We start from the raw sequence: 16,837 nt of genomic DNA, 5'->3' as shown, positions 1-16,837 counted from the left end.
AACAAGGGCCTGCGGCCGAGCGCGAATACTAGGTGCCGCCAAACCAAGTCTCAAAGACAGAGTCCTTTGTGTTCACACAGATACAGTATAATCTGAAACAAAGCTCTATACTAGAGAAATGTTCACCTCTGTTCTTTAGAGTCCTCGTGCTCAACCATCCAAGTGCTCCAGGAACGTGGGATTGCTGGACATTTTTTTCGTACGGCCATTCGTTTCATCGAACAGTTCGTCCAGTCTTTTGTAGGCGTCTGACGCGCGATGGGTAATTACATTCTCCTTGCATGTAGTAGGAAGACAGACTTACACAGGGTCTGCAGAAACATGTAGTGGCAATTTCATATCAAGTCGTTCGGAGTTTTCGCGAGGCAGCGACAGGGTGTAGCACCGCACGAGGCGATGATCTGACATAAACCAGGAGGTTGCGTGAAACATGTCAGCCGACAGATGAGCTGCATATAAAAGTACTAATGAGGGGTATCTTTCGTTGCATTCATCGTGACTCTGCATTACCGTGTCTCGTCAAACCTCTACCATGATTCCATACTTCATAAGGACAATCAGCTTACTGATCATCCAACACTCTAGCTCGTTATTGCATCTCCATCTCAACCTCTTTCTTCGCCGCCACCGTCTGACTAGGCTTTTGCCGACTTCTACTCCTGTTCTCTGCTTTCTTTTCCACAATATCCGCTCCCAGCCCCAAATCGACACCCTGGTGCGACACGGGCTCAGTGGGCTGTTCGGTTTTCACTCCGGAGCTCGTGTTCTCGTTGTCTTGTATAGGCTCTTCCGGCTTCTCATCGACCGTGTCCTGAGTGAGATCTTGCGCTGGTCGATCCGTGTCCATATCGGCACTCAGGTCTGAGCTTGGCTTCACAATGTCACGTGCGACGTCTTCGCTTGGTCTACTGCTTGCTGCAGCTGGGCTCGCTGCTCTGTTCCCGTTGCCAGTGAACCCCAACTTCTCGAAGCTCGCCATAACTCCTTGCCTTAGGTCTTGTCCCAGAGCTGCTGCGGCATCGAGGGGTTTTGGTGTGTTCGATGCCATCGGAGAACGGTCCCCGACGGCGTGTGTGGGTGGAGGATGAACGGTCGTACCTGCTCCAGTCGCTCCCTCCGCGGTCTCTGTACCGGTCACAATAGGTTCCTGGATTATTGGCGTACTTGTACCACTCCTGCCAGTACTGGCATTGCTGGTCTGTGGTGTGAGGTTCGGCGGCAATTGAGAACCAAAGCTATTCATTTCCTCATCAGTTCGACCGAAACACTCAGCCCACCATCTTGCCTCTCCTTTCCGAGGGAAGATCATGCGCTCCTTGCCGCGGACAGCATCATCGATCTCAGGTTCGTACTTTGGATTCATGAACTCTTGCTTCCGGCACAGGAAGTAGTCCCACACACTCCTTGTTCGCTCCTTAGCCCTGGTATCTATGCGTTCCTTCTCATTGTCAAAGAGGAATGTTCCGTACTGACAAGAATAAAGATGGTAAAGTAAGCGCCTCAAGAAGCGCTCGCTGAATTCGAATCGGGTTGGGTGTTGGTAATGCAATTGGTATACGCAGTCGAGGAATTGATGGAAGACTGGTGACAGCTCGTTCACCTTGGTGATGCGATGCTCTTCTGCAGCTCCGATCTGGGCCGGCTTAGCTGAAGTAGGTTCTGCAACATCTGTGCCGTTTTCCGGCACGTTCGTCTCTGGTAGCTGGTTGAGAGACTCGTTCGACTCGTTGTGTCGGTTGAACAATCCCCGCGCACCACGGAGAGCATTCTCGAAGGGATTGCTGCCTCCAGTGCCGTCGCTCTTGCGCTCAATCTTCTCGTTCTCTATAGTGAACCATTTCTCGTGACTCAAGAAACCCGATCGGTGTCGGAACATGTGTCCAAACGATAACCAGTCTTTTTCGACAAGGACAATAAAGCCTTCTAGCGTCCGGTAGTATGGATCTAGCAGGATTTGACTGAGTGCACTGAGCTGGCTCGTACGATCCCAGCCATCAGAACAGTGGATAAGGACGTGGGAGTGCATGATCCCGACCGTTCGGGCTATCAGCGCAGTCCCGTCCAGTATGTTGGCAATATGCTTGATCCAGTTGCTCTTTGCCAGAAGCTGTCGATTGGGAGGGAAAGGCACTAGATCGGACTCTTTTAGCGCTTCGATGACTGTATCAAGCGACTTCCGCATGACGTGAATGTTGTCGATTCCGAGGTAGGCTTTTTCCGCACCAGGGTAATAGTCCATCTTCTCCGAGCCAAGTCCAACGGCTTGCATCGCATAGGCATTGACTGTAGGTCTGGCATCGACAATGAGGTTACGCTGCTGAGCTCCGTATACTTTTGGTGCGTCCGGGTCTGTCTCCAAAGACGCCGTCAGATCGTCCGCGGTGGTCCTGCCGGTGTTCGTATTCTCGTCCACTGTCCCAACAAAAGAGCTGTTAGCACTGGAATCATTCAAGTTCACAATGCTGGTGTCGGGAGTGAGTTCTGTAGAGTTTGAAGAAGAGGCATTGGCAGGTTTCCACCCACGGTTAGTAGCCCAGATGGCTGCGACGAGCCGCTCGTCTTGAGGGTTCCGATTCCCGCGCAGACCCGGTGTGGGCTGTGAGCTTCTAGTTATAGAGCAGTTGTTGATGGGATGTCGGTAGACGAGGGCTGGTATGCGTTGTCGCGAGCGGTATTCACCGGCGTATCTGAGAACGCTGTCTGAGACGTTGGTGGGAACGACGAGGAGGGCGGGATATGTCGGCGCGTACTGTTCCACTCGTCAAGACCCGTGTTTGACTTCACATGTCACATCTGATGTACCTTATATTCCACGTTGACTTCAGAGATCCGCCAGCCCTTCTCCGTGTCCTTGGGGCTGATACCCAGCCGCTTCCATTCGCGGCGAGCGTCGTAGATCTCCCAACCATTCTGTTGGTCTTCCGGCGGTTTTGGCTGGTAGCTAAATGCGAGTAGCTTGTCCAGTCTGCCAATCTTGCACGAGAGTGCCCGTATGCTATCGTACACGTCACGCGCCTTCTTCTCGTTGGGGAAGAAAAAGGCAAAGAAGGTAAAGTCGCGACATCGTATGCGGATCGAGGGCTCCTGGCGCAGGATGGGCGGACACGGTTTGAGGGAACAATAGTTGATCATAGGATACGTTATCCATACTTCTTTCTGTCGCAGTGGTTTCGCGTCTGCAGGAGCGTCGGCGGGCGGGCTTGGGAGGTAGCTGAAGACGAGATGGTGGGGCATAAGATGCAGCGTGCCGTCGAAGCGCGTGCCTCTACGGAGGAGGTAGACGCCTTCCACCTAGGAGTAGTATCAGCATGGCTTCGAGGAACCTGTAGAGCTCGCAGCGACTCGTACCTTGCTCACGCGTATACGCTCCATAACGACTGTAGGTGGGTGAGAGTGAGGGCGGGCGGCCCAGAGCGGGGTCGCAAGTCGCTAAGAAAATGAAGAAGCACGCAAGGCAAGCATCTAGAGAGAAGGATACAGGCAAATGAGAGGGTCGAGTAGTCAAGCGCGCATCGTCAACATGAGCTTGTCTGCATGTGCCCGCCCTGTCACGCTCATGCCTGGTCCCGCCGCTTGTCCTAGCACCGCCTTGGCGAGCAACGTCATCTACGTCGCCATACCTAGGTAGTCACTTCTCGTTCACTTGGAAATCATAACTGCAGAAACCGTTGGCTGCTTTTCACACACGAAGTATAGGTATCATCAAAGTATCGAAGAGAAATTGCATTCAAAATGCTAAGTACGGCCTCGCTTTTTCATGTACAGAGTATATCTAGCACCTAGGTATCCAAGCACAAAGTGCGAGAAGCTACATACTTACTAGACCTCGCCCGTGAGCTTACCTGTGCCATATACCAGCGGCTCTCTGCTCGAATTAGATGTACATGACTCCCAAAGACCACCATCTGCGCTTTCAAGACAAAAGTATTGCTACAGCTGTTAATAGCTAGATACCAGTGGGCATAGACACGAAAACTGGCTACGCACAATCCGGAATCTGCGCGATAACTGCATCATTTGCCCATCTAAGCCGGAGGTGGGGGAGGTGGCGGGGGAGCGTCGCTAGGCGGGGGAGGAGGAGGCGCCTCGCCTGGAGGAGGTGGTGGAGGCACAGATCCAGACGGCGGTGGGGGAGGCGGAGGAGGGCTGCCAGCACCACCATAGCTCTGGAAGAGAGGACCCAGTCCAGGAGGAGGACCGGAGGGAGGAGGAGGAGCGCCATAGCCAGGGGCACCGTAGGCACCAGGAGCGCCCATGCCAGCGTTCTGGTCGTAACCATAACCACCGTATCCGTAGCCAGCACCTGCAGCAGGCGCAGTGGGAGTAGCAGAAGCCCAAGGAGCCGCACCGTTGCCAGCACCGTAGCCTTGGTCGTAAGACTGACCGCCACGGCCGCCACCACCAGCCCACGGGGGAGGAGCAGCAGAGTTGCTGTCACCGCGACCACGGTCATCGCCATCGTTGCGCGCCCAGGGTGCAGAGCCACCAGTAGGACCACGCTCCCAGGGCTTGACGGCACGCTCGCCTCCACCGTAGCTGTCTCCACCAGCAGCACCGTTGCCGTTGTACTCGATCGCCGCACGAGGCTGTCCAGGGGCACCTCCCATCTCGGCCATGAAAGCGTCGAGCTCGTTCTCCGGAGCAGCGATACGAGCTGGCTGACCGCGGTCGGGGAAACGGTTGTCGTTGCGCCAGGGCTGTCCAACTTTGCGGTCGGGACAGTCGCGAGCCATGTGACCAGCTTGACCACAGACGCGGCAGATGATGCTGGCCGTGAAGTTCTGTTTCTGCGGGCAGTCGTACTTGCGATGACCAATCTCACCGCAGTTCTGGCAGGCTTGGTTCTCGTCGTCGCGGAGGGTACCGTTGAGGGCGGCAAGTTCACGTAGTTGGTTTCGCTTGAGTTCGTTCTGGCCTTCGGGGATGGAAGCAGCCTATAGGTGTTAGTACGTGTACATGAATTGGGAACAGAGTGGTGACTTACAGTCTCGATGACGTTGTGGATAAGCTTCTTCGCCTTGTTGACCTTCTCCTCGGTGTCGGCCATGATCAAGCAGTGAAGATCCTCCTCCTGGTTGCTGGTATGAGCTGCGTCAGAACGTCCTTTACCCTCCTTGACGGAGCCTTTGCCACGGATCGCAATCTTTGCCTGGGATTCGGTCTCCATCTTCTTGAGGGTGTTTCCACGGGGGCCAATGAGTAGACCAACTGTTAGTGCAAAAAGCTGTGGTTAGTGTATGATCAAAAATTTGTGAGCAAAAGGGTTAGGGTTAGTGACATAGCTGTACTACAGTTGCCACTAGATGCACGTAAACATCCAGCAGTCTGAGCAGGCTGGTCAAGACAAAGGCTGGGGTAAAGCAAAACAGGGAGAGGGGAGTTAGAGGGGTTAGTTCCGTACTGAAGTTAATCTCCGGGTAGTCATTGACCGGAACGTAGACTTTCTCCTGTGTCTTAGTAGGCCGCCTGTAATCGGCAGGTGGGTGGTAGTTAGGAAGCGTCTTCATCGCCTTCTCAACGAGCTTGTGTCGCTCGTCTTCGAGGCGCTTGCGGTAGCGGAACTCGCGAGTGTTGACACGGCGACCGAAGTTGTCGTACTGGGGCGGCGGCGATGGGGACCTGTTCAAGTTAGCATCTCCAATGTTTGAGGAGGGAAGCCACGTACCTGTCACCATCGGCTGGGACCACGTCGTTGATCTTGAGCTTCTGGGTAATCTCCTCAATGCGCAGATGCAGAGTATACGCGTCAAGCTGCTCAGTAGTCATGGCGGCATAGATGGCAGTCGGTAAGCCCATCAAGCCAGCAGCCTTGTTCTCGCTCGCGTCACCCCATCGGTTGCGCTTCTTGCGCTGTCGCGGACCGTCGGCAGAGTCTGCAGCTTGGCTGTTAGCCGATGAATGGGAGTGCGTGGGAAGACTCGACTTACTGCGCTCAGGACTGCGGCCGCGCTTCAACTCAGACAAGCCTTCGGCGGGCGCTGATGGGTTGTAGCCGCCATCATCGTCGCCTCCACCGAAACGACGGCGAGTACCTAGAGGGATATTGTTAGAGCCCGTAATGCCCTGGTTGCGCCACGACATGTTTGCTGTTGACGAGAGATTGTGGTTGCGATGGAGGTGTAGTTGGTGAGAAAGTGGAGGCTGTCGCGACGAGGCAAAGGTTCAGGCTAGTAGGGAGCACGCTTGGCCGCTTTAGGCTGCGGTTTGCTGCCCTGCAGATCACGTGCACACCGCTGCTGCTTTCAAACGCGAATCTCACCATTACATTCACATATTCGCGTAGTTTGTAGCCTGTTGTCGCTATGTAAGCTCTTTACGACGCCCCTGTCCCTATGTTATCATATTAGCATGTCCGAGACTACGATCTTGGCCATTCCGGAGCCTGCGGGTATCTCAACATCGACCTTATGCGCGTGCAGTACAACCAGACTGTACAGCGCTTCGTCAGCGATACTAGGGGAGCTACCGCCGTAAGAGTTTATCGACAGGTTTCCATTTTACCGTGTCGAAGACTCACTTGCCGAAACCTTTGGGGCTGCTCCCGTTCTCCGCTTTGCTTAACAATCGTTACTTCTGTACCTAATGTTCTTAGCTGCTACCACATTTGAATCTATGGTTTATCAGACGAAATGTTGGCCTCTACATAGTCCTCACCAACCTTTGTAGCTATACAAGGGACACGTCTGGATGGCCAAGTTACGAGTGCTGGGGCTGTCGTTGTTCTTGGATGATGCAGGCTTTGGCGGTCGCTTCTAAGCAATGAGCTTGCTGAAGTACCTAGGTAGCTGTTCCTTGACACCAAGGCTCTTGACCACAGTAGCTAAAGCATAAGATTTGGATTCTTAAGTCGCTTACGAATCGCCGCAGTTTTCGCCGTCGGCACTATTAACAAAGCATGAAGGCTGGTTTCGCCCGAACCTGCCCCTCATTACACCCCACTTTCATCATCGCAGCTGTCTGACCACAAAGCTCCACTACGTCAGTTCTTAAGCTATATAGCTACGAACCACAGCGATTCTTTGCTTGTTTCTGTGTCGACTTACAGCTACCGATCCATCGCAAAAATGTCTCATCAATCGGACATCAACCTGTACACCACCCAGACGCCTAATGGCATCAAGGTCTCCATCACTTTGGAGGAACTAGGGTACGTATCTTTCTGACCATGTAAGACGTCTACTACAATCTCGGGGATATTCCTTGGGGAAACCTAGCAGTACATGTTTCTATTTCCATCTCTTCCGCTGTCAAGGCTCTTGTCATTGCACGAGTGCGAGAGGAATGGACAGCAACCTCGGTGTTTCCGAGAAGCTCGAAGTAGACGAAAAACAAGCCAAGAGATCTATTTGACCTACATGAAGTACCTTGGGGTATGGTCAGCAGCATCTGCGCATCGGAAAGTGTCTGTTGCGATGGGTCACTTTCGTGCCAGACCTTCGAATGCCTCTGGATAGCCATGGCCGAATAACGTACATTTCCAAAGCGCTACATCTTTTACTCATAATCCACAGAGGTTATAGAAAAAAGATGTCATGCATTCAAGGTTAGCTCAGCTTACTGATATCCCCAGTCTCCCTTACAAAGTCCACAAGATCGACATCTCCAAGAACACACAGAAGGAAGAATGGGTCAGCCTTATATTCCATTTTCGCATCAATTCCATGCTAACGGCAGATAGTTCCTGAAGATGAACCCCAATGGGCGAATCCCCACACTGACCGACACCTTCACCGACGGGGAGACTATCAACCTCTTCGAATCCGGAAGCATCATGGAGTACCTTGTCGATCGCTACGACTCAGATCACAAGATCAGCTTTCCCAAGGGAACCCGAGATTGGTATGCCATGAAAAATTGGCTTTACTTTCAGAACGCCGGCGTTGGTCCGATGCAGGGTCAAGCTAGTAAGTATGACTTTCCCCATGCTTTTTCTTCCTAGTCATTGCTTTTTCACGGCAGTCCCGAGATCATGTGGACTTGTCACCCGCTGCAATAACGGTTCGTTACCGCTCCCAAGGTGGTGTCGTCATTCAATACCATACATGGAGCGGCAATGAGATCTTGTTATGTATAGTAAGATGGGCGCAGCATGGCTTGATCGCCGAGTCCATCGTCTTGGCTTTGGTACTCAGGTTCCATCGACCCAGATGACCGTATCGAATCAGTCCTCCCATAGTAAGCGAGGAAAGCCTCACGAGACAGCATTACCGCTCGAGCGGCTGTAGTGTAGATCTTGGTTCCGATGTGGGGGTCGATTCCGATGTGGAGGTATTTCCAGAAGCCATCGGAGGCACAGTCACCCTGGTGGCGCAGATTACTGCCTCTTTGGCGTCAGACTGCTTCACAATACTGCAATGGAGCCGAGACGTACCATGTCAGCTGGGATATCAGGTTAACGTGGACCGCAGACCATTTCACACGATATGCCCCTGAGCACATTGAGTACGGTGTCAACCGATACCAGAACGAGACACGTCGTCTGTACTCAGTGCTTGACAAGCATCTTGCTTCAGATAACAGGCCGTATCTGTGTGGCGAGAAATGTACAATTGCCGGTAAGCACTCCCCTTAGATGTACTGAGCGGTGGGCTCGACATCTACATCCGCAGATGATGGCACCATCTATGGAAGCATCTATGATCTATCCGAAACTTCGTCAAAACCCACATCTTCTACCCAGCATTCACAAGCAGCTGGTTACTCCAGCATACCCATGATGATATGTGCTGATACATGCTAGATATCTCGCACTATGGCTGGGTGGCGTCCGCAGGCTGGGCTGGGGTTGATATTGACGAATTTCCTTCCCTCAAGGCCTGGGAAGAGCGCATGACATCCCGACCCGGTGTTGAAAAGGGTCGTCATGTCCCGGACCCTCACACGATCAAAGAGCTCCTCGCAGACAAGAACAAGATGGAGGAGTACGCTGCCAAGAGCCGCAAATGGATCCAGGGCGGCATGAAGCAGGATGCCGAGAAGCAAAAGTAAGTTATTTTTGCATATTCCAAATGACGACAAACGACGTCTCGTCATAGGGAAGGTCCTTGGGCATGAGGGTGCTTCATGTGAGAGAGGAGCGGACAAGCAACCTTGAAACCCTTGATCTGTAGCCAATCGCATCCGAGGATTCTGGGTGCTTGACCAATCGGATCAAGTCAAATTAGAGTCTACCTAGTAGCGCACCAGAACCCGAATCCGAACTTTGTTACAATCGTCCTAGACGGCGCACACTTTCACGCCAACTAACACCCTCAAGTTCCAGACTATAAACAACATTGCGCCACCATCGCATCACTGCAGGTACCATCTACGAAACGCCAAACAAGTCAGGGTAGACCTGCACCATTCCCACCAGCACTGCTCGTTCGTGACTATGACCCACTTGGAACTTTACATCTTGGCATTTTCTCGCGTGAGCTCGGGTGAGTTTCAAGACCATTCATCATTTTACTTAGTCACAGAACCACACCAGGACTCTAAGCCCGAAAGGTGAAGTATATGCGGCCTGCCAAGAATGTCAACAAAGTAGGGAATATCCAGGTTTGCAAGCTTGGTTGCGTAACACTCAGTCATCAGGGGTGTGACTTAAGAAATGATGGATGGAAAGTGGCGGGCTCATCACGGTTGACGGGACATTACACTAGTACAATACTAGTGTCTGTTCGCGAGGTCAGGCCCGTTGATCCCGTATAACACCGCGAACGCTCCGATTGCTGTCAAGTTGCACATTTGTTTGTCTGAAACGTTCGAGAAGGGTGTCCCAAGACTTTGTTGGAGCCCGGGAAACTGCCCGTACGGTGTCGGAGCTGAGGAGCGCTTGCTTGCTCGCGATCGCAGAGCTGGGTAGCCTAGTGTTAGGCCGGCTGTCCCCAGAGTACGCTACCACCAAGTGCCGATGCAGCTGCACTCAGATACTTGAAAAACAAAAGGACCTAATGGCAGCTTGTGTGCTAACACTCACCGTCAGTCTGGGCCCAACAGACAGATCTAGTGTCTGTTAATTGCGAGAGGGACCAAGCGTTTGTGACAGTGTCTGCCACGCGCATGGGCTGGTGCCTACCGCTCAGGTGGCTGGAAAGATCCGGACGGCATCGCCTGTTGCCGTGACGGTGGGCATGCGGTGACACCCGCTCGAAACTTGGAAACTCAGCCATGGACTCAGCCATCGAGCGAGGGATCAGAGATTGCCTCAGAAAAAACGCGCGCCTAGGCATGGTTGAATCTTACTCGTCTCAAAGACATCAATCAGAGCTTCCTGTGTGCCGGGAGCATCAGCTCACCCGGCCTATCCGTGAATGGAAGGACATAACCACGGGTACGGAACACGTCGCCTCCCGGTATCATTCCACAGGGGCTCGAAGAAGGATCAGTCGTGTTCCCAGAGCAAGTGCGAGGGCTGCTGACTGGTTTGATGAAGGGCGAACACGCAGTGTTTATCAGTTCAGGGGAGCATGTATATCGCCCCGGGTTTGTGCAGAGCACCTGCATCTCACCCATAGTGGTGCCTGCACCTGTATCAGCAGGACGGACTATTTTGAGCCACCAACAGGCGTGGCCCCTTTCATCAGTTATTCCTCCATGCAGCATGCGTCAGACTTGCGTCCCGCAACACCATCAGTCCCTTCCCCAGTCTGATACTCTCCCCGCATTATTGCTCGATCAGCTGCAGGCTGCATGATCGTACGCTGCTCTGCGACGGCGGCAACGACGGTTAGGCTCGCTAGAATGAGCCGGTTAAGCCTCAAGGGTCTGAGGAAGCCTGATGCCCCAGCTGTGAGGTTTCGAGCCGTAGCTGTTATACTACGGCTATTTCGCCTCTGCCATAGCCGACGCGGTAGGCGGCGCCCCCGCAGAACTGTCACGGATCGATCTCAACGGTGAACATCGCACCTCCTAGAGTATAGTCGAGCGAAGCGGGTCATAAGATTTACAGGGCAGACAAGCATCGTCTTTGCGAAGCGGGTGGACCGTCCGTTCAGCCGACGCTGTCAGTTCCCCAGGTTTGGTGTAGGCCACGTTCCCGGCTTCACTGGTTGGAAAATCTGGGGTACATGACAGAGGCAGGTCCTGCTGCATGCCATAGTACCTAACTAGCGAGTCTGAGTTCCAGCTCATATTGCTCAGGAGTATATAGTCTGGGGATGGTCATAGTGAACTCAACTGCGCTTGATCACGAGTGTCCTGGTGTTGAATCCTTGATCTAGCAGTAAGTACAGTATGCACTGAACACGTCTCCCGCCCATATTGAACAACCTCTGTGTGGCTGGAATAATGTCGTTCCATATTACAGGAAAGGAGCAAAAATTCAGCAAATACGTGCGGGGATCCGGTCTGTGAGTGGTGAATAAGCCAGGGCGAGTGAAGCGTCGCAAGCTGGCAACAAGCCTTGAGGCCTCGAACTGTCGAACTGCATGAGCAGACGCAGTCGCCAAACTGCAATCCAAACCCATCTTTTGTGGGGAAACATGGCTTTCAATAGATTATGATCCGGACAGTTGCGTTCATGAGTACAATGTGAGTGGGATCCTGCATCAGCTTGACTCTTACAGAGATAGGAAGGCCAAAGCTGTATGGTCACACGTCTCGGGGCTTGACACAAAGAGGATGAGCTTTGGCGCCTGCCTGCAGGCGAGAGGACCCAGAAGGCACAGATTGGTCATCTTGTCGAAGCCAGAGTGAAGGGGTTCTGCCCTTATGCATGTTCATTGTGCGGGCCCTCGCACTGGAACTTGCAGATGTATTGCGGGCCCCCCTCGTGGTCGCAACGCGCAGCCTCTCAGAATGAAGCAATCTTACTGTCTACCTGTAGGGCCGGAGAAGTCAACACTTCAGTGGTGGTGCAGCATCTAGTATTCTGCGAGGCTGCAAGCTAGTTCAACGGGCCGGCAGGCGCTGCCCTCGTCTTGGTGTGGATCAAACTCTCAGTATGTGACGACAAAATTGGGCAGAATTATGAAGATCGTTGGCACGGAGCCAGGGAGCAGTGCCATCCCTTTCCATCGGCCAACGGTTTCAGCTGAGGAGAGTTTTGTTCAACGGATGGCGCCCACGTGGGTCTGAAGACCCAGCTGCAAGACTCTGACGAACTGGTCAAGACACCCGAGGAGGCTTCCAAGTTTGAGTCTTCGAGAACTTGCCGTGTAGCGCGTACCTGAGATAAGCTCAGGATGCCTGGATAGTCTCCGTTCGATGAAGTTATAAGCGGATCCAATGTTGGACTTTTGGTTCCAGAGCTATTGCGACCAGTTCGTTAGTCGTTGGACCGTTCACGTTGTTGGTGTGCTGGCAGAAGGATTATACGGCCAGTTCGCGGTGTTCCGCATATAGACGAAAAACGGTGACGTTGGGCCGACCACATATCGGAGGTGGGTTTGCAGGCACTACAACGTCGCTTAGAGGCCCTAGGACTGCTCGGCTTCTCCTGCATGGCGGGGACCGCGAAGCCACATAACAAAGTTTGGCCAAAATCCACCGACACACCTAGCTCACGCTTCAACCAACGTAGCTGTCGCGGTGTGCGCTCGAATACAGTACCCGTGTTAGCAGCCCGGCGACGCTCAGTACTAATGACTCCTTTGTGGATACTGAAATATAAGCTTGTCCGCGGGTCGAGACTCACGCACGCTCCTTCAAGGGAGTGGGACCGGGTGTGGATATCATTGGGCGTAGCGCAAAGGTCGTGCCATGCCTTCACGAGAAGATCGTTGTCGGTATCAGGTATCGGGTTTCAGATGCCATGGCAGCGTGCATATTTTTGACGTTCTGACGTCTGGTCCTTGACGGGCAAGGGCACGCCAATGATGTCCAGGTACCATGAAACGGGACGGAAGCCGTTTCAGCAGATGAGGGCATTCCAAACCAGCAGCGCTCCCAATGTGGCGCGCCAAATATCGGCGAAGGGGGGCTATAGCGGGCGCGTTAAGATGATACCTCCGACACGCATGTTGCGCAAGAGCTTCGGGGTCTTATTCATGGTCAGGCGCTACAAGCCACAACCTGGAGAAAGTGCCAGGAGGTATTGGTAGTCGGCGCAGGCAAGGATTGGCGGGAAGCTGACGTGCGGTGTGAACTTCGAAGAAGCGGGGCTCTCTGCGGTTCGCTCCTAGCGCCGACGCTGCGCAGCGCATCTCCCACCGGCTAATTTGTATTTAGCCATGCTCGAATCATGCGGTAGGATTTTCTGACCCTTGCTACGGTCCCCTGCTACGGTGTTCCTGACCCTTGCCACGTCTTGCCCCAGAGCCTGGTTGCCGTAGCCAATGGGTCGTAGCTTTCATACATCCATGAATGCTCGAATTAAACATTGCGTCTTCTGATATTGCTCTCCAGTTGATCTCGCTTCTCGAAGCCCGCGTGGACGCATGGAATCTTCAAGCCACAGATCGTCACACTGACCCTTGGAATCGTCTTTGCAGCTTAGGACATTTCACAGTCGGGGTGTATCCTCGGCACCCAAAGCTTTGTCGGAGGCCCACATATGCTCCCCAAGTATCGCATGACCCGTGGTCGTCCCCAGATTTCCGGCAACCGACTCCTTCGTCCTCAAGTACTCCCGCGACGTCACCCGCGTGCACAAACTGCCGTTCCCTCGCAAATCGCTGCTCTCGAATTGAGTCGCCACATTGGAACAAAGTAGTACGTCGGCCGTGTTTGGTGGGGGCCGTCTTATGCTGATCTTATGTAGGGACAACGGCGGCCGGTTGAAGTCATAGTCGTCATCCCAACTCACAAACGCAACCATGGAGACAACAACAGCAGAGACACCCAAGCTTGAACGTCGTGGCTCGGCACCCGTGAAGCGAAGAGTGAGCCGAGCATGCGATCATTGCCATCGAATGAGAACAAGATGCAACGGCCAAGCTCCGTGTTCGCGCTGCATAGAGCTCGAGTACGTCTGCCAGTACAACCGTGAAAAGAAACGACGCGGAAAAGTAAGCACCTCCAACGATCAACAACCTTGTCCCTCACCTCAACGTGAAGCATTTGGTATCGCGTGTACATCGCGCATTTAAAGTACATCGAGTAGCTAACGAGTCGCAGGTCCCGAGGCACATCCAGAAGCAGCGAGAAGAGGCAGCTGCCAGTGGTAGTCCGCAAACCCCCAATGGAATTTCGAGTTATTACGAGAGGCCCGGCGTAATGGCAGAGATGGACGAAGATGTTTGGTCGCAATCTGAAGCAACACCAGTTGTACAACATTTCCCAGCCGGCAAAGGTGGTCTGCCTGCAGGTGACTGGCAAGCTCTGAACCCTGGCACGACATTCGATCCACCTGTCAACCACATGATGATCGACCCATTGCTTCTTGGTTCTGGTGCTGCGTACCCGGCCATGCATGCCGAGATGCCTCGCGAAGAGCTGATGTACGCCATGAACGGTACGTACGATGGCCGAGCTCGGAGTGCTTCACAAAACTCCCAGTCTGTGTACATGTCTCGTTTGTCTCGTATGTTACTCGAAACCCCCCCAGCGTATCTGCGATGCGTGGTATATTAGCAGCGCCGCTGACAGTCACAGGCATGCACCTTATTCCGGGTCCTAATGGTACACCGGTTTCGATCCCTCCGGAGTACGCCAACATGACGTATCCAATGCAGTACCAAGCAACAGGAAGGCAATCGTCTCCACACAGCTATGGTTCTGTAGACACCGGATCACCGCAGTCTGGAGTGAGCGCGAACTCCTCCCAAAACGGCGCCGCCCTCGCCGCTTGCAGATACCCTGTTTTGGGGCCACTACTACCCCACCTAGGACCGATACTCAATGTCACCACCGCATGCGATCTCCTCGAATTCTACTTCCAAAGTTCCTCGTCGGTATTCATGGAACCGGTTTCGCCGTACATTCTCGGATCCGTTTTCAGGAAGCGAAGTTTCCTCCGACAACACAAGCCCAGGAAATGCAGCCCCGCTCTGTTATCAAGCATGCTATGGGTCGCTGCCCAGACGAGTGAAGCGAGCTATCTGACATCTTCGCCGTCAGCCAGAGCTATCATCAGCCAGAAGCTGTGGAAGCTCACAGTAGATCTGCTCAAGCCTCTTGTCCACTCTCCATCCTCTCACGGTTTCGCTCCTGGACCTGGCTTGACATCTGCCGCACACGACGCTTTCGGAGTTGACCGAGCTATAGGACGATACGATGGAAGACCCGACGGAGCAATGCCACCTACCAGCACCCTGGATGATGTTGCTACGTACATCAACCTCGGAGTCGTGACGTCCGCGAGCGAATACAAAGCGGCTTCTTTGCGGTGGTGGAACGCGGCATGGTCGCTGGCTCGAGAACTAAAATTAGGCCGAGAACTGCCACAAGGACCCGTGAAAGAGCGAGAGACAGCTGCATCAGAGAAGGAGATTGAGGCGGGTATGCCGGAAGGCGCCAGCGCGCAGGCACCTGTGGGCACACCATCCGCAGCAATCGTGGAAGAGATGAAGGAAGAAAGGCGCCGACTGTGGTGGTTGCTGTACATGGTTGACCGGCACCTTGGCCTCTGCTACAACCGACCGTTGGCGATGCTCGACAACGAATGCGAGGACTTGTTCCAGCCGGTTCCTGACACCCTCTGGCAGACGGGCGAGTTCTACACTGGCCACCCTGGGTCACGGAAACGGGGACTCAATTTTGAGTGCACATCGTACGTACGCACCGCGGCCGAAAGATGCTCTAGTGGGAGTTTCTTCGGCACATGACGATGAGTCTGAACACGAGGCTAACTTTTACAGGCATGACATTTTCGGTTTCTTCCTGCCCTTGATGACGATTCTCGGAGACATTGTAGATCTGAATGCACAGAAGAACCATCCAAGATTCGGCCAACGGACATCCTGGGAGCTCCACGAGGCAGAAATCACCCGCCAGTTAGAACGGTACGCGTACAGCATCGAGGACTTCAAGGCACAACATGGCTGCGGCTCGAATGAGGAAGCGCAGGCCAACAGCACCCCAGACCCAGTTCGGAGCGAGTGGATGCATCAGACGAGGAAAGTCGCGGCATATGCCACCCACATCATGCACGTGTTGCATATCCTGTTACACGGCAAATGGGATCCGGTGGCACTATTGGAGGACGACAACATGTGGATTTGCTCACAGTCCTTCCTTGCGGCGACTTCCAACGCGATATCCGCTGCGCATGCGGTAGAAGTTATACTGGACGTTGATCCGGATCTGTCGTTTATGCCCTACTTGTTCGGCATGTATCTCCTGCAAGGAAGTCTGATCCTGCTCCTTCTAGCGGACAAGCTATCGACCGAGACCAATGACGGGGTTATTCGAGCGTGCGAAACCATTGTCCGGGCACACGAGGCGGCCGTTGTGACTCTCAACACCGAGTATCAGGTAAGCCGCATCACTCCGGTCTCTGGATGTGACAGCGCTAACGAGACACAGAGAAACTTCCGCAAAGTGATGATCTCGACATTAGCGCAAATAAAAGGCCACGGCCACGCCAGAGAGATGACGCCTGCGAAGCGGCGGGAAGTCCTATCCTTGTATCGCTGGACAAGTTTAGGAAACGGATTGGCCATATAAGTGAGCCGCAAATCGTTCGAAGCAAGTTTGTGGGATTCGGCGTCTGGAGCGACTCGGACAAGCCTGCGGGCTGGATACCTGGCTGGAGCGTTGTACAACTATAATCTCTTTTTCGACGCGTGGTTATGAAGACACGTAAGCAGGCGCATGCGATCAGCTGCATGCAGCTGTGGATGGCGCTTTTTGAGCGATTAGCTGTGCTGCAATCAGGCCAGCGAACTGTAGATATTTTCCAAAGTGCCAATGTACACTTTACAGCTGTTAAGCTGGGGACGCACGTATGTGCCGTGTCACATTCACATGGCCA

At 53.6% G+C, this 16,837-nt stretch overlaps 4 protein-coding genes across 4 annotated transcripts; 2 read left to right on the top strand and 2 right to left on the bottom strand.

The window, feature by feature from the left end:
- Positions 1-589: 589 nt before the first annotated feature.
- Positions 590-3,372, bottom strand: J4E78_003399 (uncharacterized protein; the record flags this gene model as incomplete). Its single annotated transcript, XM_049364039.1, has 3 exons — positions 590-2,749; positions 2,803-3,291; positions 3,349-3,372. 3 exons carry the CDS (start codon positions 3,370-3,372, stop codon positions 590-592), a joined length of 2,673 nt encoding a protein of 890 aa, XP_049224704.1.
- Positions 3,373-4,025: 653 nt separating this feature from the next.
- BBP1 (Branchpoint-bridging protein) lies at positions 4,026-6,081 on the bottom strand (the record flags this gene model as incomplete). The annotated part of the gene is made up of 5 exons (XM_049364038.1): positions 4,026-4,934; positions 4,985-5,208; positions 5,402-5,619; positions 5,666-5,873; positions 5,928-6,081. The coding sequence occupies 5 exons, from the start codon at positions 6,079-6,081 to the stop codon at positions 4,026-4,028; spliced, it is 1,713 nt and encodes a 570-aa protein (XP_049224703.1).
- A 983-nt stretch (positions 6,082-7,064) lies between these two features.
- On the top strand, positions 7,065-8,988 carry J4E78_003397 (uncharacterized protein; the record flags this gene model as incomplete). Its single annotated transcript, XM_049364037.1, has 5 exons — positions 7,065-7,147; positions 7,571-7,628; positions 7,679-7,904; positions 8,409-8,555; positions 8,741-8,988. The coding sequence occupies 5 exons, from the start codon at positions 7,065-7,067 to the stop codon at positions 8,986-8,988; spliced, it is 762 nt and encodes a 253-aa protein (XP_049224702.1).
- A 4,751-nt stretch (positions 8,989-13,739) lies between these two features.
- On the top strand, positions 13,740-16,530 carry J4E78_003396 (uncharacterized protein; the record flags this gene model as incomplete). Its single annotated transcript, XM_049364036.1, has 5 exons — positions 13,740-13,805; positions 14,041-14,377; positions 14,752-15,634; positions 15,723-16,338; positions 16,390-16,530. The coding sequence occupies 5 exons, from the start codon at positions 13,740-13,742 to the stop codon at positions 16,528-16,530; spliced, it is 2,043 nt and encodes a 680-aa protein (XP_049224701.1).
- Positions 16,531-16,837: the final 307 nt, after the last annotated feature.

The sequence above is a fragment of the Alternaria triticimaculans genome (assembly GCF_023758025.1).
Source record: "Alternaria triticimaculans strain BMP 0046 chromosome Unknown scaffold_3, whole genome shotgun sequence".
Taxonomy (NCBI): domain Eukaryota; kingdom Fungi; phylum Ascomycota; class Dothideomycetes; order Pleosporales; family Pleosporaceae; genus Alternaria; species Alternaria triticimaculans.
Note: the sequence above shows the minus strand (reverse complement) of the source record. Positions and strands in the feature narration are given on the sequence as shown.